Source organism: Rhinolophus sinicus, chromosome 8 (genome assembly GCF_057876585.1).
Source record: "Rhinolophus sinicus isolate RSI-liver-muscle chromosome 8, RSI-T2T, whole genome shotgun sequence".
Lineage (NCBI taxonomy): Eukaryota > Metazoa > Chordata > Mammalia > Chiroptera > Rhinolophidae > Rhinolophus > Rhinolophus sinicus.
In genome coordinates, this window is record NC_142508.1 from 58523034 (window position 1) to 58550177 (window position 27144).

Genomic DNA, 27144 nt, shown 5'->3' on the forward strand with positions numbered 1-27144 from the left:
CAAAATGATGGCTCCACTATCTTGCAAATAGAACAGACACTGTTGATGCAGCTCTAGCTGAGTGAGAGGACCCATGTCCGCTGTTCCTCCAAGGAAAATCACTATTTTCAGCAAACGTGTATTAACCATCAACGACATAAATGCCTTACGCTCTAAACTTGGAAACCAAGTACCTTTGGATAGTGAGAATTTAAATAGCAAGAGACACCACTAGTATATTGATTATTGATTTTCAGATAATAAGGAGTTCGAGGTTTGATGGCAGGGGATTCCACTCTTACATGGAAATATGCACCTTAGTTGATTTGATACTGAGAGTTTAGATGTCCATACTTGAATATGTTTACCATGTTTCCCCAAAAATAAGACCTAGCCGGACCATCAGCTCTAATGCATCTTTTGGGGCAAAAATTAATATAAGACCCAGTCTTATTTTACTATAATAAGACCCTGTCTTATCTAACATAATATAGTATAAGACTGGGTCTTATATTAATTTTTGCTCCAAAAGATGCACTGGAGCTGATGGTCTGGCTAGGTCTTATTTTCAGGGGCATCTACAATATTTAGGCTCTTTAGAAAAGAAATCTGAAGCAAAGATAGCGTAGTATGAGTTGATAAATTGGATATTAGCTAATGTGTGCTTGTCATATAATTTTCTAGTCTTGTCTAAATTTTTGTCATATTTCATGATCATACCTGACAAAACAAAATGTCAAATTAGTTTATCCTTCACTGTTACAGGAGGCAGAGAGTTTTTACAACTTGGGTCCAGGCAGGTTTCTATAAAACAGATCAATTCTTATGGCTTTTTCCTTCAAAACTTTCTGTTCCTTACTATACAAGTGTTTGAATAGTATCCTCAGAGGTGGTCTGCCCTGACTTTGTACGTCCACAGGAATTTGTGTAGTCCTTCATTGAGTCAGTATGATTTGCATGTCATGCCAATGCCATGTGAGTACCAAGGATATAAAGTCAAGTACAATACTGTCTCTACTTTGCAGGCATTTACGTTGCAAGGAGAGGATAAAAGACCCCTTTGATAAGTGCTGTGGCAAAGTAGAGGTTGGTAAAGGAGCCTACTCAAGGAGCATGTAAATTGGGATGATAAATCAGGACCGAGATATAATATATCTGATTAACTGGTTATATGATTGTCTTCTGTTGCAGAAATGTCCTTAAGTCCATCAACGTCATGCTTGTTTTTATGTCTCCCTTAGTACCAAACACATTGCCTTACTTCTAGCTCATTAATGAATTCCACAAATATTTACTGAGCACCTACCATGTGCCAAACACGGGACATACGAAAACAAGCAAGATAGACACAGCCCTAGTTTTTATGGAGCTAATACCAATAGGAGTGGCGGACAATAAACACATGAGAAAAACCGCTACACGATGAACCATCAAGTAATGAGAAGGGCTGCACAGAAAACTAAAGCTGACTGACATGGGGGAATGACGAGGTTTACTCTATTTTTATGGGGTGGTTTGAAGAGGTAGCCTTTGGGCAAAAATCTAAACGAAGTGGGGTATCTGGGGAAAGTACGTTCTAGATCCAGGAAACAGCATTCACCAAGGTCCTGGAATGGGAGTTTGTCTGTGTTGTTCATGGGACAGTGATGGAGCCAGTGTACCTGGACTTCTGTAAAAAGGTGTAGAAGATGGGTAGAGAAGCTCCCAGAGTCTGTATTTAGATTGGACTGGATTGCAAAGTGGTTTGAAATCCCTACTTCTTGTACTGGCATTCATCTTGTAATACTGCAGCATGAATGTGAACCTGTTCAAAACGAAGCTTTACAAAAGTAACTTTGGAGCAAGAGAGGATAGGGATTGCCCACAGGGAGATGAGAGAGCTTTATTGTAGGCCTGGGGTGGTCCATAACTAAGCTGGAATGAGAACGTAGGGAAGGGCAGAGTTAGATGCTCAAGAGATCAATTATACGTTGAAATTGGTCAACGTTGTTAACCGCATGATGCTACATTCGGTAGACTGTTGTTAGGATAAAATGGGAATTTGGGGTTGGGAGCACAAAGTTGGATTCTGAAATTGACATTACAAAACACTATGTAAATGGATGTGAGTTATGACCATCTTCTCCCAGACATTTAGCATGCTCCCCGCTTCCAGAGGATGCTGACATGTGATGGAGGAGGACTGTTAGCAGCAGACACAGCACCAAAGTCTGGAATGATCTAGGGAGAAAGACTGGCTGCGTGGTCTCATGTGAAGTTCATGGAAAGTCTGGTTTCTATTAAATCCAGACATGCTAGCTATCTTGACTTGGTTCCTCACAATTAACCAATGGCCATTGTGGCAATCATGTGTTTTCCAAATGACATCCTTCTGAAGCTTCCTTTGAGTTGATCTGCTTCTCAAGGAGAGGCTGGAGCAGAGAGGATTGTGGGACACAAGACTGTTATATAGCTTCTTCCCTAGGTAAGAAAGTCTTCATGACCAAACTGCTGATAAGAGTCATGCACCTTTGGCATCTGTCCTTCTTGTTGATTGTCAGGGCATATTCAGCTATTAGAGGGGGAGGGAAGATGGGGTACCTCTTCCTTCTTATTTTGTGTATTTATCTCCCAAAGATATTGTGGAGTATCTCTGACATATAGGACGTGCTGTGGGTGTTGCAAAGCAGAGTAGCCCAGCCCTGCCCTGGAAGTACTTGCAATACACTAGAAGGGAGAAAGCAAGAGCATCGCGGGGTGAATCTGAACTAGATTAGTAATGTCCTGTAAGGGTACGTACCAGAGAGCAATTGAGCCAGTTATCTTCAGATCCATGGAGAAGCTTTCTCAGTGACACTGTTGAACACTCTCCCTTTGGTGTACAATTGAGAAGGTAAGTAAGCCAAAGGGATGACACTCGGATTTTAGTGCTACCTGATCCTAGCCTTCGTTTCTGGAAGACCTGTGTTATGGGTATCTGTGTTCTTTGGATCCATCTTAAGGGGCAGAAAAAGATAATTGATACAAGTTACGACCTACATTAAGCCAGCCCAAAAAGTGTTTTGTTCTTAAGAGACATACCCTAAGAGTATTTATTTGAGTTGCTACCCTACTCCCCCCCCACCCAAAACGTCATATTGAATCTTTCTTTTCTTTGTTCAGCTTTATTGCGTTTTAATTGACACCATTGTAAGGTATTTAGCGCATATAATGTGATGATTTGAAAATCATGTGAAAGGATTTCCCTCCATCAAGTTAATGAGCGCATTCATTACCGCATATATTTACCTTATTTTTAAGTTTTTATTTTATCTTTTAGGGGAATATTCAACTTCTCTCTTAGCAAATTTCCATGATACAATACAGTGTTTCTGGAACTTTTCCTGAATCCTAATGGATGTGTGTTTAAGGGCAAGGATGGCTGTGTGGTCAGACAGCCCTGGGATACAGAGAAAATGCCCATGAAATAGGACTGTCGTAAGAAACAGATGAGAGTTTGCAGATAGAATGTTTTGCACAGCATCTGATACACAGGAAACAATGAACTGTTCCTCCAGGTGGGGGCAGTGAAGGAAGATGGGGGAAAAGGAGAGAGACTCAGTGGCATCTATTGATCATGATTAAATTACTTGGATTCGTTTACAAATGTTGAAACATAGATTGTGACTGCTTATAAAAACTGTGTGCACGTATGAACATTTGTGGATTTAATTTTTTTGAAATTAATACTAAAATGTAATAGGCCACGGTAAACATGTCAACCATTTTGATATTAATACATTGTTTAAAAAATAAACAGAGCCATTTAGGAATATATGCCCTTCTGAAAATGGACACAGTCACACATTGGACAGAACGGCTCGCATCATTCCACCCATTGTGTTGTGAGCCACTGCATTTTGGTCTCATGAGATTTGGGCTGTTGAAGTCGTTAAGTGTTTATTACAGTAGAAATGTTAATTAACCAAATAAGTACGTTTCATCAGTGTGTTATTAATATCTCTTAAGAGCCACTAGAATGACATAATCGATACCAGTACAGACAGTTTATAGTTTGAGTGCTTTGAAGAAGGGCCTGAGATGATTCATCTTTATGTCAGTAGCGTAAGTCTTTGCACAGGGTCAAAGCCAGGCTGGTTAATGTTGTTTTGGGACCAAATTTGGTAAGAGTAAGTGAAAGAAAAGGATAGTTCATTTTGACCCTACTGGAGTATTTGAAGAAGTAGCTGAGCATCCCAAGCTAGGAAAGAGAAAAATGCCAGGCATTTCTAAGAACTTCTGAAGCAAGAGTTTTGGCCCTTTTTTTCCCTAATCTGTCATAACCAGTGTGACTCAGGAAGCCATATTGACTGTGAGTGCATGGAGATTCTACCTGCCTCGCTGAGCTCAGGGGTCACCTGGGAAAACATTTTGCCCAGTGACTTACCTGCACGTACCACAGGTGGACTGCTCAGTGAGCATCTGTTGAACAGTCTTAGAGTGATCTGCGCAGGTGTTCACTGGGAGGAGGTGGGCCTTTACCTGTCCCATTTAAACAGGTGGCCAACATGTAACTTGCGCACTTCAGACCACAGTCATGGTGCATTCTGCCATATTCTCCAGAAGTCTACTTTACTTTATTTTCTCCCAGCAGTAACCATCCATTTAATTCTTTAAGACCCTTTCTCCATGACGCTGCCTCTTTTTAGTGGAGGGCAGGTGGATACGAGATCGGGTCTTCAGGTTGGATGAAGGCTGGATTTAAACGTGTTAACCTGTGAACTTTATGGACAAGAAGTTAATGGGTCCAAAAGGGTCATTTAAGAGGAGCAGTCTAGTGATTTCCTTTCCACCTGCCATTCCCACCCCCACCAAAACAAATGAACAAACAAATCAAAACCAAATCTTTGGGTGAAGCAACTCTCTCCGGTAGAAAATTCATGATTTTTCCTCTGTCTTTAAATATCGTCAGTTATGTTTGCAAGAATTTCATTAATATGTCTCTTTTCAGGTCTTAAGGCCACATTTAGTCCTCTCATTTTTCTTCTCAATAAACGGAAGGAATATTTACGCCACTTTCCAGAATTACAGGTGTTATTGGAAGGGAAAAATCACAATACACAGTTAGAAACAGGCATGACTTCTCTGATTTGTTCCCTCCAATCATCAAATATAGTAATGATAACAGTAAACATGTCATGAGTGTTTTCTCTGTGCCAAGCACTGTTCTTAGCACCTTCAAAGTATTAACTCATTTCATCCTCTAAAAATCCTCTAAGGGAAGTGCTATTATTATCCCTATTTTACAAATTAGGGACTTGAGTGTCTGAGAACTTTGTAAACTTCCCTAGGAGATAAGGGGAAGGATGAAAGGGGCCCTTCACCACTACAGAATAGAAAATACTTTGTGGCTGTTATTAGCTTCATATCCCCCGCCCCACCACCACCACCACCACCACCACCACCAGGCTGTGAGCAATTTGGGGATATTGACAGTAGCTGATTAAATTTGGATTCACTGGGCTTTTCAGTTTTTTGAAGGAAGATTACTGTGTATATGAATCTGGAAAACATACATTCCCTTCTAAATCATAATTCTATTGTGAGTCCTGTTGATGGTAATACTGATTTCAACGAATAGATGGGAAATGACAGATTTTTGTTGACATAGATATTTTTGAGTTTTTTTTTCTCCCAAAGAGATTTCTTCCCTCTTTGACAGTCATAGGGAATCCTGAACACACATTCTTTTTTCAAAATCTATGTCCATAGGTGAGAACCTGTGCAATTTATCTATTAAACCATTTCCACATGTGTAGATACAGATGGCAGAAAGTTCAATTTAGATTTCTTAGAATTGTGTACCTTATAGAGAATTGAGGATGCTATCAATGTCAGTTTACTCTTGGAAAAATAACATCAGATTTTGTCTCCTCAGCCTGATCATTGGCCTACATGGTTCTGCTTGTTCTTACCTGGGACATGGTAAACAATTTTTTATATATTCTCAAGTCTCTAGTTTCCTTTTGAAAAGTCACCATGGCTCTATTTTTTTACGTTACTATTTACTGAGCAATTCACAATTTAGCACTGTGCCTGATAAATATTCACTTATTTAACCAATGAGAAACCCCAAATAGGGATACTTTCATTCCCATTTCACAGAAGGGAAAAAAGAAAAACAAAAAAATGCAAACAGAAGTTCAGAATGCTTAAACCTGGCCAGCAAGCAGCAGAGCTTAAATTTTACCTCTAAACTGTTTCATTTTTATGTTGAACATGTCCCTTAATTCCATTTTATCTTAATGTTTGTTACTTCTTCACAAAATCCTAAAACATCCTCATGCTGATGGTTTTCCTTAATTAAAGACATTCTCAGCCTTTTCCTTCTTAGGCTTTCATTTCTTGGATGCTGTCTCTCTCCTCCCCCAACCCTTGGACTGTGGATTTCTGTTTCATATTGACTACACTTTCTTAAGCTTTTTCCTTATTCTGAACTGAGATTTCTCCGTTGGGGTGTCCTCATGCATGTTGGACCACAAATCAATTATTTTGTAGTGCTATTGTTTGGATAAAATAATAGTGTTTAAAAAAAAAAAAAGAATGTGATATCTTGACTGAAGTCACAATACTTTTTTTCCTGGTGCTGTTTTCGGAGATAGGTTAAAAATTGAAAAATGAAAAACAGTTGCCATTATTCAATGATAATATTTTGCATTATTTGATTACTGATAACCACAGATGTATGCCTTTGCCAGTATTTCTCCAACCAGCCTCATGAGAGCTACTTTGTTGTTCTGTCATTTAGTCTTTACCAAAAATAGAAATAGAATAATGATACTGCCCATGGGGTTCTTTATTATTATTTCAAGGTATTTCTTTAAGATGTATTATCTCACTTGAAGTTCTGGTTCACTTTTCGCAAACATCATTAATCCATTAAGCCTTTTAGTCTTTCATTATTTAACAGGTATAAGTGCTAGGATACGAGTCACTTAAGACATGGACCCTGCCTTCAGGGAGCATACAGCTTCCTAGTTTTCATTTATCTTCAAGGTTGTTCACTCTGAAATTTTTAAAAAGAATTGTGCTTTCACACCACCACTTAATTTATCAACTATTTCTGGATTCTGCAGTCTTCCTTTTTTGGTGTGTTAAATGTAAAGACTTTGAGCACATTTAATTATGACCTAGAGGGAGGGTTGTTTAAAAGGGAAACTGAGGGGGCTTTCTTGAAGTGTGATTTAGATCTGACATGAATTCTTTGAGAATTATTTTGGCCATTGAAATCTAAAAGAAGAAACAACTGGCAACAAATAAAACATAGTATCTCCTTTTTAAAAGTATAAAATGGTAAAATATGATCTGAATAAAATGTTGACTCCTGGTCAGTATCCATTTAATGTTTAAACTTAACAGCTAAGTTATATGACTCAGACTTTAGGTCTTTAACATTGAGAAGATGGAACACTTATTGTGGGAGCAACATTATGAGCTGACACTTCAGTCCAGAAGGGGGCGCTGCCAGATCTTTATCTCTAGCTCCCTTGGTCTTCTGAGTGAAAGGGGGCCCCATGGGTGAGGAGTTGAGGACAGCACTCAGCTTGTGACACCCACATCTTCATGGGCTCGGGGACTTTCCTCTCCTTCTCTAGCCTAGGGGAAGCCTGAGGGTGTCTTCATGCCCCATCCCCTTCTTAGCCACTGGGTCTCTGATCCCCTCCTCTCTCTCACTGGCTTCTTCCCGCCTTAGTTCTGAGTTGCCCATCTTTTATCTCCATCTGGGCTTCCCCTGCATGAACCAGGAAAGGGCTCTGGTCTCTGTGAAAATGCCCGTCTCAGAAAAGCATCACATCACCTCCCATTCTAAAGTTAGTTTCCCCATTTTCCTCATCCTTTCCGTTATTTTCTCTCCGAGAACCCTGCTGTTTTTCTTCATGCTTTACACAAAGGAATATTTCATACCCATTTGTGATCTTTCCTTGCTTAATCCTTGCTTCCCCCATTTAATCAGAAGCCACATGAGAGCTCGTGTCTGTTTCGCTCACCACTATTTAGCCGGAAGGTCGCATGTGTTCAGTAACTCAAAGTGCTTCATAGTTTCTACAAATAAACAGATGACTCCTTTTAGATGTACTAGGTTTATATTTTTAAACTATAAAATGTATTTATTTGGTTAGCCCCCAATGTTTTCCATCAAACTAAACCCCCAAGAATAGTTTTCTTCCTTAATATCCAGCACTTTAAAACCCTGTTTTCTTATAAAGAATTGTTCTCAATTTTTGTCCTTGTTACTCTGAACTGAAAAATAGAGGGCTGTGTGGACCCAGTGTGTTTGTACTATTATAGGATGACAATTCAATATTATTATTATTATTATTAATTATTACTTTCTCAATGCAGAAGTGTTCACTTTGCATTTGAGTTGTCTACGGTTCTCATGAAACTGGGAGAGAAAAAAAGAAAGCTTCCAAACCGGTTAGTCCAGTTAAGACACTTAAGTGGTTTAAGCCTTTGATATTAGTTTAACCAAGTTAGGAAGTTAGTAAGGCTGGAGGGCTTTCATGGATAATTCGCTTTTTTTTTTCTTTTAACTGTTCACTGTGTCTGTTGGAGACTGTAAATGGTGTCTTTTGTCTTCACACAGCTTGGAAGAGGTGAGGGCCCTCCCTGCTGAGGGAATGGGGGACCCAAATTCTACCTGTGCTTCCAGCTGTGATTTCCTCACAGGGTAGCTGTCAGGTTTAAATCAGGTATTGCATGGAGTCCTCTGTCTTCACTCCTGCCATGTGAAAAGCATTCATGGTTTCATGAATTTGAACATATCACTTCCCAGCTCTGGTTCCCCCTGCTGTAAGGGGGCAGGCAGGGTGCTGGCATGGCCTCAGCATCCCCACCACTCTGAGTGAGTTTCTTTAATTCACTTATTCAACAGATGTTTGATTGGCTGGTGACGTGTGACATACACCAGGGACACGACAGTGCAGCGCCTGCCATCAGAATGTACATTGAAATTGTACATCCGAAGTGGTGGGCAGAAGGTTGAATTTTGTTTGTTTCTTTCTTTGAAGATAGGCTAAAGCAAATAATCTGTGGCCTGAAATAATTTGGAAGTGGGGGGAGGGTGGTTTTAAACAGGGTCATGAGTATAGCTTCTCTGAGGAGATGGTGTTTACGACAAGACATAAGCAGTGAGCACCGAAAGCCTAGCAAATCTATGTGAGAAGATTGCGGGTGAAGGAAGTGTGTGCAAACTCCACTAAGAGAGCATAGGGGAGGAAAAGTCATTTTATCTTCATCCTTTTTAACCTAAAAATAAAAAGCCGGAGTGAGAGGCAACAAGTGTTTATTTAAGAGCACAGAATTGCAATCCCAGGGCACAGATTCAGGCAGGAAACCCAAGTCGTGTCCTGATTACAGGGTGAGGACAAGGGGTTTTTATGAGAAAAGGAAGGGAAATGATTGCATGAATAGAGGAAAGACATTTCTGTTGGTGCTAACAAGTTGAGTTATTCTTTAGTTGTACATGGCTGATTACTGATTTTATCTGCAGAAAAAGTGTCCACAATCAACAGTCCTTGTGGTCAGGCAGGGTCTGTTTTCCTCTTAGTTTCACAAACAGTTGTTTGCAAGACAATGTTCCTCTGGCCCAGTCCAAAGGTTATTTTACCCAGTTTACACTTTTCAAAGGTTCAAGGAGTAAGACATGCAGTTCCTCTGGAATGGCAGCTCTGGCTCTGTTAGATCAACTTTTCACACCTTCTAGGTTCTTGGCTGAGATGCCTCTGTAATAAAAAACAGATTTAAGGTGGTGGCTGGGGCCATTTTGGCAAGTTTTCCTGGGTATCTCCCATGTATACAAGAGGTGTACATGTTATTAAACATCTGTTTGTTTTTCTCCTGTTAGTCTGTCTCTTTTTTTTTTTTTTTTTTTAATAAGGGTGTCTCAGCCAAGAACTTAAGAGGGTAGAAGGAAAACTATTTTTCCTCTCTGATAGTGCCAATCCTAGCTTTCCGAAGACTTACTGTCTTGGCCTCAGTTTTCTCATCTGTAAAATGGGGGTGATAAGAATTGCCACTGGTAATGGTGCAGATCAAATGAGGTTACACATGTCAAGCATTTAAGACAGTGCCTGCACACAGGGAGTAGCCAATAAACAGTTGCTGAAAATCAACACATAAAAAAAGGATACGTGGAATCATTCACGTTTTCTTTGTGTTTGGGTTTTTTAGTCAGGTCTAATAAGGACACGGAAAAATGAATTCCTCATCTCACCATTACCTCAGCTACTGGCCCAGGCACACAACTACAGTTCACCTGCAGGCCACCATCCTCACGTGTTGTACAAAAGGACGGCCGAGGAGACGGTCCAGCGTTACCATGGCTACCCAGGCTCCAGCCGGAATTATCCTGGTCACATCCCAAGTCACACTCCCCACACGTCTCAGAGTCAAGAAGCAGAGCATCACCATCGAAGGTTGCAAAAGCAGCATTTTTGTGGACGACGCAAGAAATGTATGTAAGGAAACTTTTTCTTGTTCTGTTCTTATGGGGCCCTCGATAGGTTTCCTTGAGTGCCATTCGGTGTGCTGACTTTGCAAATTAAGGTGGGGCTACACTGAGCACCCCCAGAAATTAGTCTTGGAGATGGACCAGTCATCATCCCTATCAGAGAAACACTAGGTGCTCAATTCTAAATTTTGGGAGGTTAAGCTAGGCAAGATTTTCGTATGCTTTTTTGTTCTTTTAGCACCTCCTACTTTTTAGTCACAAGTTCTAATATTGTCTCTGTGCTCATGAGAAAAATACTAAGTTTTCCAGTAATGACAGAAATCAGAGGTGAATCCGCAGGTGGGGCTGAGTGTTCCTTTTGAAGACTTGAAGGAAAAACTTCTCAGGAAACAACATTGGCATCTGAGAGGAGGTAGCAGTGAAATGCAGGACCCTTGGTTTGGTCTGTTGACCCAGGCACAACCTTCTGCTCTTTCCAGACCAGCAATGTCCAATAGAAATATAATGCCAGCCCCCTATGTAATTTTAAATGTTCTAATAGCCACATTTTAAGAAATTTTAAAAAGAGGTAAATTAATTTTAATTATATTTAATAATATATTTCATCTCACCCCATATGTATAAGATATCATCTTACTGTGTCATCAGTATAACAAATTATGTTTTACATTCACTTCTGGAAATCTAGTATTTATTTTACACTTAGAGCATGGTTTCAAGTCTGATGATAATCTGTTACCGGAAATATTTAATCTGTATTAGATTTCACGAAATTTAAGGTTGAAAAAGTAGATTTACATATTCAAGTTGTTCCAAACATACTGAAGTTTTTCAATAACCGAATAAGGTATTGCTTTTTAAAGTTAATTAAAATTAAATAAAATTTAAAATTCAGTTCCTCCAGTGTCACCAACCACATTTCAAAGGCTCAGTAGCTGCAAGTGGCGAATGGATTGGACAGAGCAGCCAGCTGATGGTCTTACCCACACAGAGCAGGGGAACCGGTACCACTGATCTCAGTGCCAATTGGGTGCAATAATGAAAAACAGTGTTTTTACTATTTTAACTGTTTTTCACATTTGGGATGTTATTAAAATATCCTCCTTTAGGGACATCTACTTATTATTACTAATAATTGTAATGGTATTGGTAATGACAATGAGGTATCAAAGCTCAACTCAGGGTCACTCATCAGAGTAGCCAACCTGAGGTTTTCAGTCTACCTCTAATTGGTTTCATCTTTTAATTCCCCTCTGGAGAGCAGACGTCACTATTATATGTAACTGTACCAGCTGTTAAAGTACTAATATAATTCTATTTTAGTTTACATAGTTACTTTCCCAAGGCCAGTATCCATTCTTTTAAAAGGGTTCCCACACCTTACCTGTTACAAAGTATTTAACATGGTTTTCAATATCACCCCTGACTATGCTGTTGCCTCAATAACTAAGTCAATAGTAGGCCAAAGAGACTTTACTGACCACTCATTTTCTGCTACATCAAAGTTTGTGTTGCTAAAACAAGAGTATAAAACATTGGACAATGTTCTACAGGGTATGTATTTCTAAATTTTATTTAGAAAATAATGTAAAAGTGTTACCATGAATTCAAATGCAAAGAATGTCTATTTCTGCCGTTTTTTTTCACAATAAAATAAAATGAGCATTTTCTCTTTTTAAAGACTAATCCCACAAAATTGATTTTTCTTGGCCTGCTCTACCAACCAGAATTATAGCGTTTCTTTTACTCATTAGAGCATTTTTGAGTTATTGAATCCATCCATCCATCCACTCATCCATCCAAACTTCAACTGAATGAATCTTTCTTGACCACAAACTGGGTGCAAAACCCCAGGACAGGCACTGATGGCGTCACTTATCAGTAGATTAGTGAAGTGTTGGTTACATAGTCCTTCTCCTCCCCTGGTTTCGGTTTCGGTCTCACCCAGAGGTTTGTACTGATAGCCCTGCCAAATGCTCTTATGTTCATTGCAGATGCCCCAAAGCCTCCCACAGAGGACACCTATCTCAGGTTTGATGAATACGGGAGCACAGGACGGCCCAGAAGGTCAGCTGGAAAGTCACAAAAGGGCCTAAACGTGGAAACCCTTGTGGTAGCAGACAAGAAAATGGTGGAAAAGCACGGCAAGGCAAACGTCACCACGTACATTCTCACAGTCATGAACATGGTAAGGGAAGCTGTCAGGACTCCAACCCTTCTGGCTCTCCAAAACAGCTAGAAATCCGAGAATTCCCTTGTGGGGGTTGAATAGCAGATGTAGCCATGTGATTTTATTGAGAGAAAAAAAATGAGTTTTGAGGAAATTGGTTTCATTATACATATATTTGGTGAAACTAAAGCATATCTACTTACAGATATTTCTCATTGAGTCTCCTCCACCGTTTTGGACATTTTCAGACTTTGTTTATTTTTGTTTGATTCCCATTGTCCGTCAGGTGTCCAGCCTATTTAAAGATGGGACCATTGGAAGTGATATAAACATTGTCGTGGTGAGCCTCATTCTTCTGGAGCAGGAACCTGTAAGTGGCAAACTTCACTTATTTCTTCATTCATTCTGCCAGTCAGGATATGCTCATTGAACACCTACTGTGTGCCAATCCGTGTACTGGTCATTAGAAATTCAAATTTGAAACTGTGCTGACCGTACCCTCAAGGAAAGTACTATCTTTGTTGTATAAATATCACAAAAGAATTACATATATTATATGTATAACATATGTATATATACGTATATATACAACACAAATATGATTTAATATGCATGTATAATATAAATACAAATATTACATTATATATAAAAATATAAATATTATGTAGGCTTCACAAGGAAAGTACATTGGGTAATAGGTTTAAGGGTTAGTTGGAGTTTGCAAGTTGGATATGCTGGGTATTAGCAGGCATATGCAAAAGAATATTATGAAAATATGCAGAAAATAAGTGATCAGAAAATTATTGTAATAAACCTACCGTCTTCAGCACCATCTAGGTACTATAGATAATAAACAAGGAATGTTTTACTGTCCCTGAATTGATTACAATGATTTACAAGACAAAAGCATGGGGTGATTTATCAAATGAGAACATAAAGTGTTAAATTTCATGGCACTCACTGCTTTGTAGTGTTTGATGTTAAAACTGTATTTTTCTGAGGTGGGGATTACTAATCAGACCATTTTTAAAATCCCCTGTGGCTTTTCCTCTTTCTCTGTAATGCCAATAAATGTACAAAGCAGGGAGTCAGAGACAAGACAAAAATGAATCTAACTGTCCAGGTGTGTAAAGCTACAGAGGTTGACAACTTGTCGAATTATTCTTGGAATTTTAGAATGGTAGAACGGGTGTGTGTTGTTTGGAAGACAGTTTTGTCTTTAACCTACCACTAATACTTTGCTCAAGAACAGTAAGCCCGCAGCATCCTAATTCACTTATAATTGAAGATCTTCTCTAAAAACCCTCAACTTGGCCCTAACTAATGTTAAGCAAACGTTTTGATAAATAATTATTTTAAGGGTTGGGCCTACCTTACCCTCTAGACTCTTATAAGTATTTGTTTCTTCATCCATCCAGTGAGCTTTCACTTTGATTGATTGTAACCTATTAGGTATGCCAAGCTCTTTGCTGAAAATTTTGACAGAGGGGTAAATAAACTATAGTCACTACCTTTTTCATGCACTGGTGAAGAGATATTAAACTTTATCATCATAAATTTGTAATTATGTTCTAAAAGTTATAACAGTTTTATAAAGGTGGTATCAGCATGAGATAAATGAATATGTTCCGAACTGATGTCACGTTATTTGTTGTAGAAATATAGTTGTTTGTAAATTGCACAACTGAAATTCTGTAGTTACTTTAAATATTGTGAGAATTTATCTGAAATAGTTTTTAGTTAGTTCTCTCTCTCACTCTCTCTCGCTCCCCCGCCCCATTATCTTTAACCTTAGCTCAAATTTTTTCCTCTACTGACCTTTCTCCCTAGAAACATGTTTCTGCGTTTGCCTGTACAATGGAATGATGCAACATTTTCATCTCTGACAAATTCATGCTCTGATTTGTGTGGGTTTCCCATAGGGAGGATTATTGATCAACCATCACGCAGACCAGTCTCTGAATAGTTTTTGTCAGTGGCAGTCTGCCCTCATTGGAAAGAATGGCAAGAGGCATGACCACGCCATCTTACTCACGGGATTTGATATTTGTTCCTGGAAGAATGAGCCATGTGACACTCTAGGTATGATATGAACAGATGCTTCACACACACCCCTGTTAGCTGAAAACACAGTATGGAAACTTTCTATTGGGTGAGTGGCCCTTATTATCCTTAATAAGGAGAGCTAGTATTTACATTGCGGAGTATCCTAACTGTACCCTCTGGTGAATATTGTTCTATTTATCTGAACTCAGTGTGGAATGGGGAACCCATTTGCTTCATTCCTTTTGTAGTTTTCTTTATTAACTCTATTGATGCTCATTGAGACATGAGATAAATTATTTAACTAGACAAGCTGTGGTTTATTCCATAAGCATCATGACTACAAAACTGGGTAGCTGAAGTGAATTTGATTGGTCTCCATGGTACTTAACTGTGCCCCTTGGTAGCAGTCCCACCTTTAGAAAGTTACTTGACCTTTGAAGGACTCAGCTCTTCTATATTTGTACAAGACAGTGAGTAAGCACTAAATCTTTTACATCTGTACTATGTTTTCTAATGTTTTCCATTGCACAGAGTAGGAATGCAACACTTTTTTTAATGAATTGATGGTCATCTAGATCAGTGTTGAGGATGATGGTGGTGGTGCCACCCATGATATGTGCCTTTGTATTAGGTCTACCAAGTGGTCTCACTTACATCACGGCAGCAAGGTGGGTGCAATCAATTCACAAGAGTACGTAGCCTTGTTCTACTGGTTATAAGGATCCCAAACTGGGAAGAAAGACATTTAACACGGTCATTCATGTAGTTCCAGATGGAATCAAGGACTGGCTGGAATGATTTTATAACTGCTCGTGGACGGAAGCAGTTTTGGGAAACAGGGATATTTGTTGCATTACAGTAAATAGGAAAAAAAATGAATTTAATCTACTCACATTATTTAGGCATTTCCATTTTATATGCTTTAGAAAAAGACCAGAATGTGTGTTCTCTTAGAAAATGTACCTTAAATTTTGACACTAATCCTACTGTTAAGTGAACATTGTACATTGATTTAGTTATCATTTCAGCAGTTGCTCTGAGCCAAATAGTAAACTTAGACAAGGCGTATAAACTTACTGTCCTATTTGTAAAATGAGAATTACAGTGTTCATACTGACTTCACAGGGTTGTTAGGAGGATCAAGTGATGACAATATCTTAAAAGGAAAGAAAATACTAAGTACTGCATTTATCTATTAGGACAGGAGAGAGAACCATATACTTTTAGTGTTTTCCTACAAAAAAAATAAATAAATAAATATGTGAATCCATTAAACTAAACCTGCAGCACGTTTTGAGGACATAAAAATGATCAAATATCTGTGTGTGTTCCCTTTGGACTAACACTTGAAACTGACCTTTCAATAGGGTTTGCCCCCATCAGTGGCATGTGCAGTAAGTACCGAAGTTGTACCATCAATGAGGACACGGGGCTTGGCCTGGCCTTCACCATCGCACATGAGTCAGGGCACAAGTAAGTGACCCCTTGATTCACCACTTTATATGAAAACTGGTTGGGTGATTCATTGGCATTCCTCTGATGATTGTTATTGACCAAGGCAGAATAAATAGGATAAATCTTGTGCAAAGCTTACAATAGTGCCTGACTATAAGAAGGGCTCAAACAAGGCCAGTCATTGTTGACATTGCTCTTTTTAAACAACAACATTTAAAAACCACACAGTATTACACTGTGTCCATACATGGACTGCAAGTTATTTAATGGACCCTCTGGTCATTTAGGCATTGATTTTCTTCCATGTTTTGCTGCAACAAAGATGCTTTTAGTTCATTATACTAAGAAAATAATCATGCAGAAATGTAAATTCCCAGAGTGTAATGGCATATTAACGGTTTAAAAACATGATGTATTTACTGGATATTCTTTTAGTTGGTGTCATTGCATGCACTTAATATTCATTTAATTGGTGTTAGTAAATCTTTTGTGAGACTAGAGTTAGAAATGAGGAATGAGAAAAGTAAGAGTAATGAGATGAATTTATTTTACGGGGCATGCAATCGGGTATGAACACAATTCTACAGAGAATTTTCAAACATTGGAACAATCACACCTACATTATAATAAACATATTGCTTTGCAAAATGAGTCTTTGAATGTATGAGGTTAGGGATGTTTGTGAGTGTGTCTTGTATTCAACATTTATATTGAATGCTCATTTTCAGAGCATCCAATTAATTTCCAACTTAAAAATAAAAGCAAACATCATCTATTCCACATCTACAACTTATATTTTGATATTTTTGTTAGTGTCGCTTATGAACTAAATTTGTTATCTTCAGGAAATTTGAGTCTTGCCCATTGCTGCTATCCAACCGATTCCCAGCATGTTATGTATATACACAACTACTTTCTTAGCAAGATATGAATGAATCAATTTTGCTGTGAATGGTGGTACAAAAATGCCCATTAGACACAAGGCCCATTTGTACAGAGCAGGAAATAAAACATCTATGAATGTCAAACATATGTCTAAATTTGTTTCACCAGCATGAAGTCCAAATGAACAGATCTCTCACTTTTCAAAATACTGGCCATTAAAAATTTTAATCATTCTTGGTTATGAGTTAAAATTACCAAAATCAAAATCCAACATTTTCGTAAGGAAAAGCAAAGACAGTCTCCAGATGGGGTAAGGAAAGAATAGCCAGAATTAGGGGGAAGAACAGATAATAAAATAAAATACATACTCAAGTTCTAAGTGATATGGCCTTATAGAGGTACATTTTGAAACAGACATTTCAAGAGATTTTGATATGACTTTTGCCATGTGCTAAAGAAAAGGCATATTCTAAAATGATGTTAAATCAAAGGAAATTAGAAAATTAAAAATTTTTTAAGTTCAACATTCAGTTCAAACTTGGTTTTCTTATGTCCATAAAACTCCAGTGACAAGCTAATTTAATTACCATTTCCTGTTTGATTAATGGCTTCAATCTCTCCCCACCCCATCCTCATTTCTCTCATTCTTACTCTTTCCTCTGGTACTTCATAAACTTCCTTCTGTTTTTGACTTCCACATATATATGTAGAAAGGGTATCTCCCAAACAAACCCCCTTAGTTTCCTAGTTCAGTACAAGGAACTGAATTGGGCAGAGCTGAGGAGGAGAAAATGCTTTCCTTGAATATACTCGTACGTTGATTATACTCGTATGTTGAGTATATTTATGAATCTCTCACCTCTGAATTACCTGGGACATTCACAGACAGGATCTCATTATACAGCCATCCTGGCGTCACTTGTCTGATAAACTGGGGAGACTGTGGGGAAAATGTCTAGTTTATAGACATGGGTCATAACAGTTTCCTCTCTGGTTAGAACATAATTATTTATTTGTATAGGCTACCTTCAAAGGATAGCTATGTTAATAAGATTATATCAGAATAGTATGTGCATTTCTACAGGAATCATATCTTCCTAAAAATGCTCTTTAGAGGCAATAATTATTCTTTTAAATACTTAGGTAGAGAACAACTAAATTAATTACAAAACTGGTATGACTCTATCTTTGGCCTCCCTAGAAAAACCACAATGTTTTTTGTGTGTGTACTCAATTTCTCAGAGATGACCAAAGAAGCGTATTCTCCCATCCCCTACCACTTCACTATGACCTGAAGTAAACCCTGTCTTTATGGTGTATGTGTCATATGTGGGTATATATATTAGTGTCACATGTGTCCTACCAGCCAGAGGATTTGGGAATCATTTAGGTGTAATGTACACGATTTCTAGGGAATAAACCACCTAAAATTATTTTTATCCTGTAATTGCTAGAACCTGCTGTGGTAAAAGGGACAAATCAAAGTTTTCTTATAAAATGCATTCACCACAAGTTTTTTATATGCCTTCAATAGATGGGTTCAAGCACTAGTTATGAAAGATGTTTATGATAATAAGGGAGTTTAATTATAATCAGAGTTTGTTTTTATTTCAGCTAATAAATGGATCTTCATTAAAAGTTTATGTCACTAGCTTTTTGCATTAACAGTCCTTAAACAACTTATAATCAGCTTTTCTCTGTAAGTCCTACTCACTCTGAACCTCCTTACCACAGGTCCATGACTAGTGGGAAGAAAAATATTTTGCTATTTGAAATAAAAGAATTTGACTATCCCATCACTTCAGTTTAGCTTAGAAATCTTGACCAAAACTTTCTTGCTCTTAAAATATGTAGCAGGTATACCATTCTTTGGTTGTAGTGGCCAAGACATACCATAACAAAGCCCTCGGTGTTCTTTAAAATTTTCTCCATGAATTTTACAATACTTCATGTAGTAATTCATTTTTATCTTTCCCTTTTGATGACTCTGCCTCTCATTTGGGTTCATTGATTCTCAGTGTATCATTTTTTTCCTCTGGCTATCATTGGGGAAACGGGCTGTTCACAGAAGGCTTTTTTGTTGTTATTGTTGTGTTTCAGCTTCGGCATGATTCACGATGGAGAAGGCAATCCCTGCAGGAAGGCTGAAGGCAATATCATGTCTCCCACACTGACCGGAAACAACGGAGTATTTTCATGGTCTTCATGCAGCCGGCAATATCTCAAAAAATTCCTTAGGTAAGACAGGCCAAAGCCAGGGCTGCTCCCGGGTTTGGAGTGGTGCCAGCAAACTATATTTAATAGACATGAAAACAAATATGCAGTGGAAATATCTTTTGACTTCCAATGAACAGAAAAGCTGACAAATTCTGATGAGGATGATGATGGTGATGATGATGATATTGTCATTATTGTCATTGTTGAAAAAACAGATTGCAGACCTGATATTGTGCCAAATGCTCTCCACATTGTAACTCATTCAATCCTCACAGCAGTCCTATTATTTCCTCATTCTAGAGTTGAGGAAATTGAGGCATAGAAAGGATCATTGTGTTACTTAAGATCCAGCTGGTAAATTGCAGAGATAAGATTCAACACCTAGGTCTGTTATGACCCCAAGATCTATGCTTATAACTATTTCTCCTTCATGACCTCCAGAGGCTGCTAGATATGCATATATCGCCCTTTTTTTTTTTACTGTGACTAATTGTTTTATCTGATTAATCAATTTGGTTGTAAGGGTATTAAAAAATGCTAAAGCGGTGAGCATGTTTTTGATGAATAGAGTATTGTCTTGATTGGCTCTTTTGTTTGAAAGGGTTTGAAATGGCCATGAGCTGGCTCTATGTCGAAAACACATCCAAAGAAAATTTCTTTGGTTACTCAAAACGCCTAGATTGCATTAGTAAAATGGGGATTAGAAAGATAGCACTACTTGATTCATATTAAATGATGAACTAAAAATTGAAATTCTTTGACGTTTCCTTGAATGTTATTTAGCCGTAATACCGGGGGTGCCAAAAAAACGTATACATATGACTTGTATTCATCTTTTGTTATAGGTATATATTGAGTATTACAATTATTTTCATTTTATTAGTTTCAGGTGTACAAAGCAATGTAATAGTTAGACATTTAAACCCCTCATAAAGAGATAACCCACCCCCAAAGCTACTACCCCTCTGTCCTCTGACATCTTATATAGCTGTTACAATACCATCGACTCTCTTCCCTATGCTGTACTCCACATCCTATGATTATATATACCTATATATTGAGTTGTAGTTGACATTCAATATTATTCTACTTCAGCTCTTCAAGTGTATAGTGCAGTGGTCAGGCATCCACACAGTCTATGACGTGATCCCCCTAATAAGTCCAGTGCCCATCTGGCAACTTACATGATCTTTACAACATTGTTGATTATATTCCCCATACTGTATTAACTACCAATTTACATTTCTTAATGCCTTTACCTTTTTCACCCTGACCTCAACCCCATTCCTATCTCTCATGCTGATAGATCTAGTATTGTGTTTCCCCCAAAATAAGACCTGGCCGCACAATCAGCTCTAATGTGTCTTTTGGAGTAAAAATTAATATAAGACCCGGTCTTATTTTACTATAGTATAAGATTGAGTCTTATATAATATAATATGAGACTGGGTCTTATATTAATTTTTGCTCCAAAAGACACATTAGAGCTGATTTTCTGGCTAGGTCTTATTTTTGGGGAAACATGGTATCTGGCACCATACCTAGTTAGTTATTACAATATTGATGACTGTATTCCTTATGCTATAACCTACATCCCCATGACTACTGCATAACACCCAGTTTGTTCTTAATCTCTTCCCTTTTCACCAATTCTTAACCCCCTTCCCATCTTAAAGAAGTCCCTCTAAGAGTCCTTGTAATACTGGTTTGGTGGTGATGAACTCCTTCAGCTTTTTCTTGTCTGGGAAGCTCCTTATTTGTCCTTCAATTCTAAATGACAGCCTTGATGAGTAGAGCAATCTTGATTGTATGTCATTGCTTTTTGTCACTTGGAGTATTTCCTGCCACTCCCTTCTTGCCTGCAAAGTTTCTGTTGAGAAATCAGCTGACAGTCTTATGGGGGCTGCCTTTTAGGTAATTAACTGCTTTTCTATTGTTGCTTTTAAGATTTTTTTCTGTGTCTTTAACCTTTGGCATTTTAATTATGGCAATTTTAACCTTTGGCAATTTTAATTATGATGTGTCTTGGTGTTGGCCTCTTTGGGTTTATCTTGTTTGGAACTCTCTGTACTTCCTGGGCTTGTATGTCCATTTCCTTCACCAGGTTAGGGAAGTTTTCTGTCATTATTTCTTCAAATAGGTTTTCAATTCCTTGCGCTCTCTCTTCTTCTGGTGCTCCTATAATGCAAATGTTGGTACATTTGCTATTGTCCCAGAGGCCCCTTAAACGCTCCTCAATTTTTTGTATTCTTTTTTTCTTTTTGCTGTTCTGGTTGGGTGTTTTCTGCTACCTTATCTTCTACATCGTTGGTTGGATCCTCTGCTTCATCTAATCTGTTGATTCCATGTAATATATTCTTTGTTTCCATTATTGTATCCTTTATTTCTAATTGTGTGTGTTTTTCATGGTTTCCATCTGCATTTTTATGAGATCATTGAGCATTCCTATAACCAGTGTTTGGAACTCTGCATCTGATAGATTGCTTATCTCTGTTTCGCTTAGTTCTTCTTCTGGAGCTTTGTTTTGTTCTTTCATTTGGGACATGTTTCTTTGTCTCCCCATTTTGGCTGCCTCCCTGTGTTTGTTTCTATGTATTAGGCAGGGCTGCTATGTCTTCCAGTCTTAGTAGAGTGGCCTTATGTAGTAGATGTGCTGTGGGGTTCAGTGGCGCAGTCTTTCTGGTCACCTGAGCCGTGTGCTCCAGGTGTGTCCTTTGTGTGGTTTGTGTGTGCCCTCCTCTTGTAGTTGAGCCTTGGTTGTTAATTGTACATCAATGTGAGGGACTGACCCTTGGGCTCACTGGTTGTGAGAACTAGCCTTGACTACAATGGAAGAGTTGTTGAGCAGGGGCTGACCCTACGGAGCAGGATCTGCCTCAGCAGGGCTCTGGTGCCTGCCCAATCTGCCCCTTGAGTGTGTTATACTTGGAGACAGCTGGGTGATGCTCCAGCTTGTTTTGAAGCTGACCACTGGGCACCAGTCCCAGAACCACCTTTGAGGGGATCCGCTGTAGGTCTATTTCAGCCATAGCCCGTGCCCCACCTGGGGCCACCTAGTAGGAGCCAGAAAGAAATCCACAGATGTCTGCTGCCTGTGCTATACTTGGAAGCACCTTGAGAGGCCAAGCTGCGAACCAAGGCTAGCTGCCACTAGTGCCCGCTTAGGGATGCTCAGCTAGAGAGGTACAGGACACGCTCAAGCCAGATGCTGCTTGTCGGGGTTCTGCGAACCTTTGAGAAACCCTAGGAAAGTGCAGCTTGAGCCAAGACAAGCAGTCTGCATGAAAAAGCCACTGGAAGCGACCTGGGTGTGCCTGAAAGTTGGGTAGGGCCGGGTCTGGAATTGCCAGGGCATGGTGAATGAGCCATAGTAACTCAGATATGGCGGCCAGATATGGCGGCCACCTGCAGCTGCCCATGGGGAAAGGGGACAGCTCAGCAAAGAAACAATGGCCTCTGCCAGCTCCTCCGTCCAGGAGAAATCTGCCTCTCCAGCCCCCGTCCTAAGCCAGACAACTCAATTCCCCACCATTTGTTCCTGCTGCCTTTCCAGATGCTGCCCCAGCACTGGAACTCAGAGAGAGTGATTCTACTGGTGGGTAAGTCTGCATGCAGTCCTTTAAGAGGAGCGCCTGTGAGTGCAGCCACACTATCTTACTCAGTCACAATCTCCGCTTAATTTTTCACAACCAAAAATTATGGGAACTTCTCTCCCCGGCACTGGAACCATGTGCTGGGATGGAGCTGGTATCTCTCACTCCTTTAGGGGATGGGGAGGACCCCCACAGCTGAAATAGCCCTCCCAATCTTTAATGGTCATATGCGGGTGTGGGACCAGCACATTCTGTGTCTCTGACCTTCCTGCCAGTCTGGAGGTGGCTTCTTCTGCATGTCCTTATTTGAAAGGCTTCAGTTCAGCTTGATTTTAGGTGATTCTCAATAATGGTTGTTTTGTAGGTTAGTTGTAATTTTGATGTGGTTGTGAGAGAAGGTAAACACAGCATTTACCTACTGCGCCATCTTGGTTGTCTCTCGAGTATTACAATTTTAATACAGTCTTTTCCTTTGTTAAAATGTATATATGTTTTTTGGCACTCCCTGTATATATTTGACCGTTTGACTATTGTAACAACACTATAGTTGTTATATGTAAATATATAATTTTATATGCATGTAACCATAGCTTAATAATCTATCCATGCCATCAAGACTGATATATATATATATATATATTTTTTTTTTTTTCTCAGCACATCCCAGTTAAACATAACCACCAGGAAATTGTCCTGCCTTGTACCCCCATGTGTCCTTTCTCCTGATTTCTTTCAAAAAACATTGTTAATTTTTTTTCTTGTAAAGATTATTTGAAGTGAAGTACATCTTTGACCACTGTCCCATTATCAGTAAAAAATATAGCACGACTTTCAACTCCATGAAGACAGGTACTGTCTCTGGTTTATTTGGTACCTCTAGTGCTTAGCCTAATGCTCTCCACAGAATAGGCGGTCAATAACAAAATTGTCGAATGTTGTTGAACAAGACGGTTGGGGGCAGTTTTCAAATATGTTGAGCTTTCCTATCTCTTAGCAGGCCATGCCACGTCACTGGGATGTAAATTCCATCTTCTTAGACAGGCCAGGACTCACTCTTTGCTATAAATATACATTTTAAGCATATACTTGTTTCTCTAGCCATGTTATATTTTTCTGTGCATGAATGAACTCAGAGGTGTATTGTTTTCAGTGGAAAGCTCAGAGAAAATCATGGTAATAGAGCTGTGTTGTCATTGCAGTACACCTCAGGCTGGGTGTCTGGTGGATGAGCCCAAGCAAACAGGACAGTATAAATATCCAGACAAACTCCCAGGACAGATTTATGATGCTGACACACAGTGCAAGTGGCAATTTGGAGCAAAAGCCAAGCTATGCAGCCTCGGTTTTGTGAAGGTATGTTTGCTCGTGATTTGAAACTTACATTAAGATTCTGCAATGTGTCTGTGTACCTAACAGAAGTATAAACATTTGGTTTGCCAAGGCCAAGGGTTAGAGTCTGGGTTATCTCGAAAATGTCAGTTGTTTGGCATGATAATTAAGTGGCACTTTTACTGTCAATGAGTTATCCAGGCTTAACCCCCATAGACCATGCCTGGTTTAAATGCCATGTGACTGCATCCTTGTAAGAAAATTCCTCAGCTGTAGACGAAGATTTTTATCACAAGTAGTAAATTTGGGTGTAATAGCTTTTACCTACTGCTCATCTCTATTTTAGTTATTGTTGTGTTCATAGTCCCTTAAATTTTTTTTTCAGTTACAGTTGGCATTCAGTATTATTTTATATTAGTTTCAGGTGCACAGCATAGTGTTTAGACATTTATATAATTTATGCAGTGATCCCCCCAATTAGTCTAGTACTCACCTCATACTTGTTGCTTGTGTTCCCTTTTAATGTGATACATTTAAAATCATCACCTCAAAACACAGACAGATGCCTTTTATATTATATGACAACTATTGTTGGCAGCCAGCTTTTTTTGATACATAAAAATTCAAGGAATATCTTGAGTAATCTTCAGATATTTGTGTCAAATCTTTCATTCACTATTGTGAGAAAGATAGATGGGGAAAAGATAGATGGGGAAAGACAGATGTTCCAGTTGGTTAAGAGCTATATCACTGACAGTCTCAACATCATTAAGAAGTAGAGCCATTTTTAAGTTGGTTTATTCCTACTGTCTAAAGAGAAACATGGAAATCTTAGGTATCTGGATACAGAGACATTATGGGGTTTTATAGCTCTTTTTCCCTCCTCTATTCTTCCTCTTTCTACTCCTCCATTTTTCTTCTGCCTCTTCCTCTTCTTCTAACTAGCACCCACCACCACCAGCATTCTCACCACCATCATCAGCAACAAAACTACCTCCACCAGCACCACCAACAGCACCAACAGCACCGCCTCCACCAGCACCACCACCATCACCAACAGCACAGCCTCCACCAGCACCACCACCATTCACCGCAATCACCACTTCTCACCATTTATCACCACTCACTATCACCTTCCCCAGTTGCTAAGTGAGTCTCTGCTCCACATAAGGCGTTCTACTTAGAGTTCTTTCATTTTTCCTCAGTCTTCACAAAAGAACAACAACAACAACAAAAAACTTTTGAAGTGAGAATCTGCACTACTTTTTACCTGAAGCTCAGAGAATGTATTTAATTTGCCCAAAGCCACACAACTTTTAAATGGTGGAACCTACACAAAATGCATCACCCACACTGATGTTAAGCTTCCTTCTCTCCATTAGTCAATACCAGCGTTTCCTAAACTTCATAATAAACTTCATAATAATTACCTTCATTAGTTGTGCTGTATCTCTGTATTATATTCACTTGTTGTTCTATAAATCAACTCACTTAAAAAATATATGTCTAATCCAAAGAAATAATAACTATTAACTCACAGGTTTGATACAGGATTACATATTTTTCTAATACAATTTAAATGTGTAGCTATAGGAAAGTTTACACATACACCATACACAGTTTTTTTGTTTGTTTGTTTGTGTGTGCGTGTGTATGTGTATCCTCCATGGTACATGGACCTTACTGTGGCAAACACTGGTGTATGATATGCATAAATTAATAAATTTACAACTGTTCCAAATTGCCTATTAAGATGATTCATTTGGCAGAAGTAAGTAGCCACTCACTTGGCTCAAAAAGTTTGCTACCTTCATTTCCTGTTCACTTGATTCTTAAAGGATTTGCTAGCTTATTCATTAATCAAATACTTATTAAGCACTTAGTATGCAATAAATGCACAATTGGCAATGAGTTTGATTTTCTTTAGAAATATAAAGGAAGTTTCTAAAATTACTATCATTCCTTTAGGATCATACATTCAACAAATATTTGTGTGGTACCTGTTCTCTGTCAGACAGTGTGCAGGGCTTAAACAACCATTCTTAAATTATAGATCTTTTTCTGGAACCACACCATGTTTTTGAAAGACAGCATCTCATTGCAATGGACTTCCCTGAGAAGCCGATCAAAGGGAAATGGAAATTCCAGACTAGGGGACTGAATAAAATGAGGAAAGGCACAGAGTTAGGAATGCCTGGAGGGGTAGAGAGATTTGCTTAAGAGAAGTTGTTGAAGATGACCAGGAGGTAAGATAGAGAAGGCAGGGCTGGTTGGTGAGTTCTGAATGTGGAATATTTTTCCCCACATCCTAGCTTTTGGATTTACTCCTAAGCCGACTTATAATGTGAATCGTGTCTATACTTCTGCGGATCATAAACAGTTCCCGTCCAGGCCCTAAGTAGGAGGGGTTTCCAGATCGGCAAACTCTGCTTTTCATCCTGCTGGTTTCAGACCAGCTCCAGCAACATCAAAAAAAAGATGAAGTCTGTTTTCACGGTTTCCATTATCTTATCATTGTAATCCCTTCGTAACCCTTTCTTCTTACTGCCCCCTTTTTTTCCCCTCTATGCCTTTTAGAAAAGCAGTTTTACATGGTGGTTACAACAAAAACAAAAACAAAAAGGAAGGAAAAAGGGGAAATGATTTTCAAAGTATCCTCTCAAACCAGCAGATGGAGTATATCAGCATCACCCGGGACTTGGTAGCAATGCAAGTGCTCAGGTCTCACAACAGGCCTAACGGATAAGAACCTTTGGGGGTAGGACCCGGCAATCTGTGTTTGAACAGGGGCTCTAGCTGATTCTGATACATGCTCAAGGCTGAGAGCTACTGAATTAGACAATATTAAAATTTAAACACACACACACACACACACACACACACACACACACACCTACCTACCTACACCTACACCCTTACACACTTACCTCTGGCTTTTGGAGTTAGATTGACCTGGGTTTCAAACCTTATTCCACCACTTCCTACAACCCTGGGCAAAT

General features: G+C 38.9%; 1 protein-coding gene across 3 annotated transcripts in view; it reads left to right on the forward strand.

The window, feature by feature from the left end:
- ADAMTS18 (ADAM metallopeptidase with thrombospondin type 1 motif 18) overlaps positions 1-27144 on the forward strand; it is a 123992-nt gene that overhangs the window by 48290 nt on the left and 48558 nt on the right. For 2 of the 3 annotated variants that reach the window (XM_088800226.1, XM_088800227.1), the window contains exons 4-10: positions 10171-10453; positions 12445-12638; positions 12907-12990; positions 14543-14702; positions 16034-16139; positions 19107-19244; positions 24016-24169. In XM_088800226.1, the coding sequence (XP_088656352.1) occupies positions 10171-10453; positions 12445-12638; positions 12907-12990; positions 14543-14702; positions 16034-16139; positions 19107-19244; positions 24016-24169 (1119 nt within the window). Of the gene's footprint in view, positions 1-10170; positions 10458-12444; positions 12639-12906; positions 12991-14542; positions 14703-16033; positions 16140-19106; positions 19245-24015; positions 24170-27144 lie in introns of all 3 variants that reach the window. The other variant, XM_019710943.3, reaches the window with a different exon arrangement.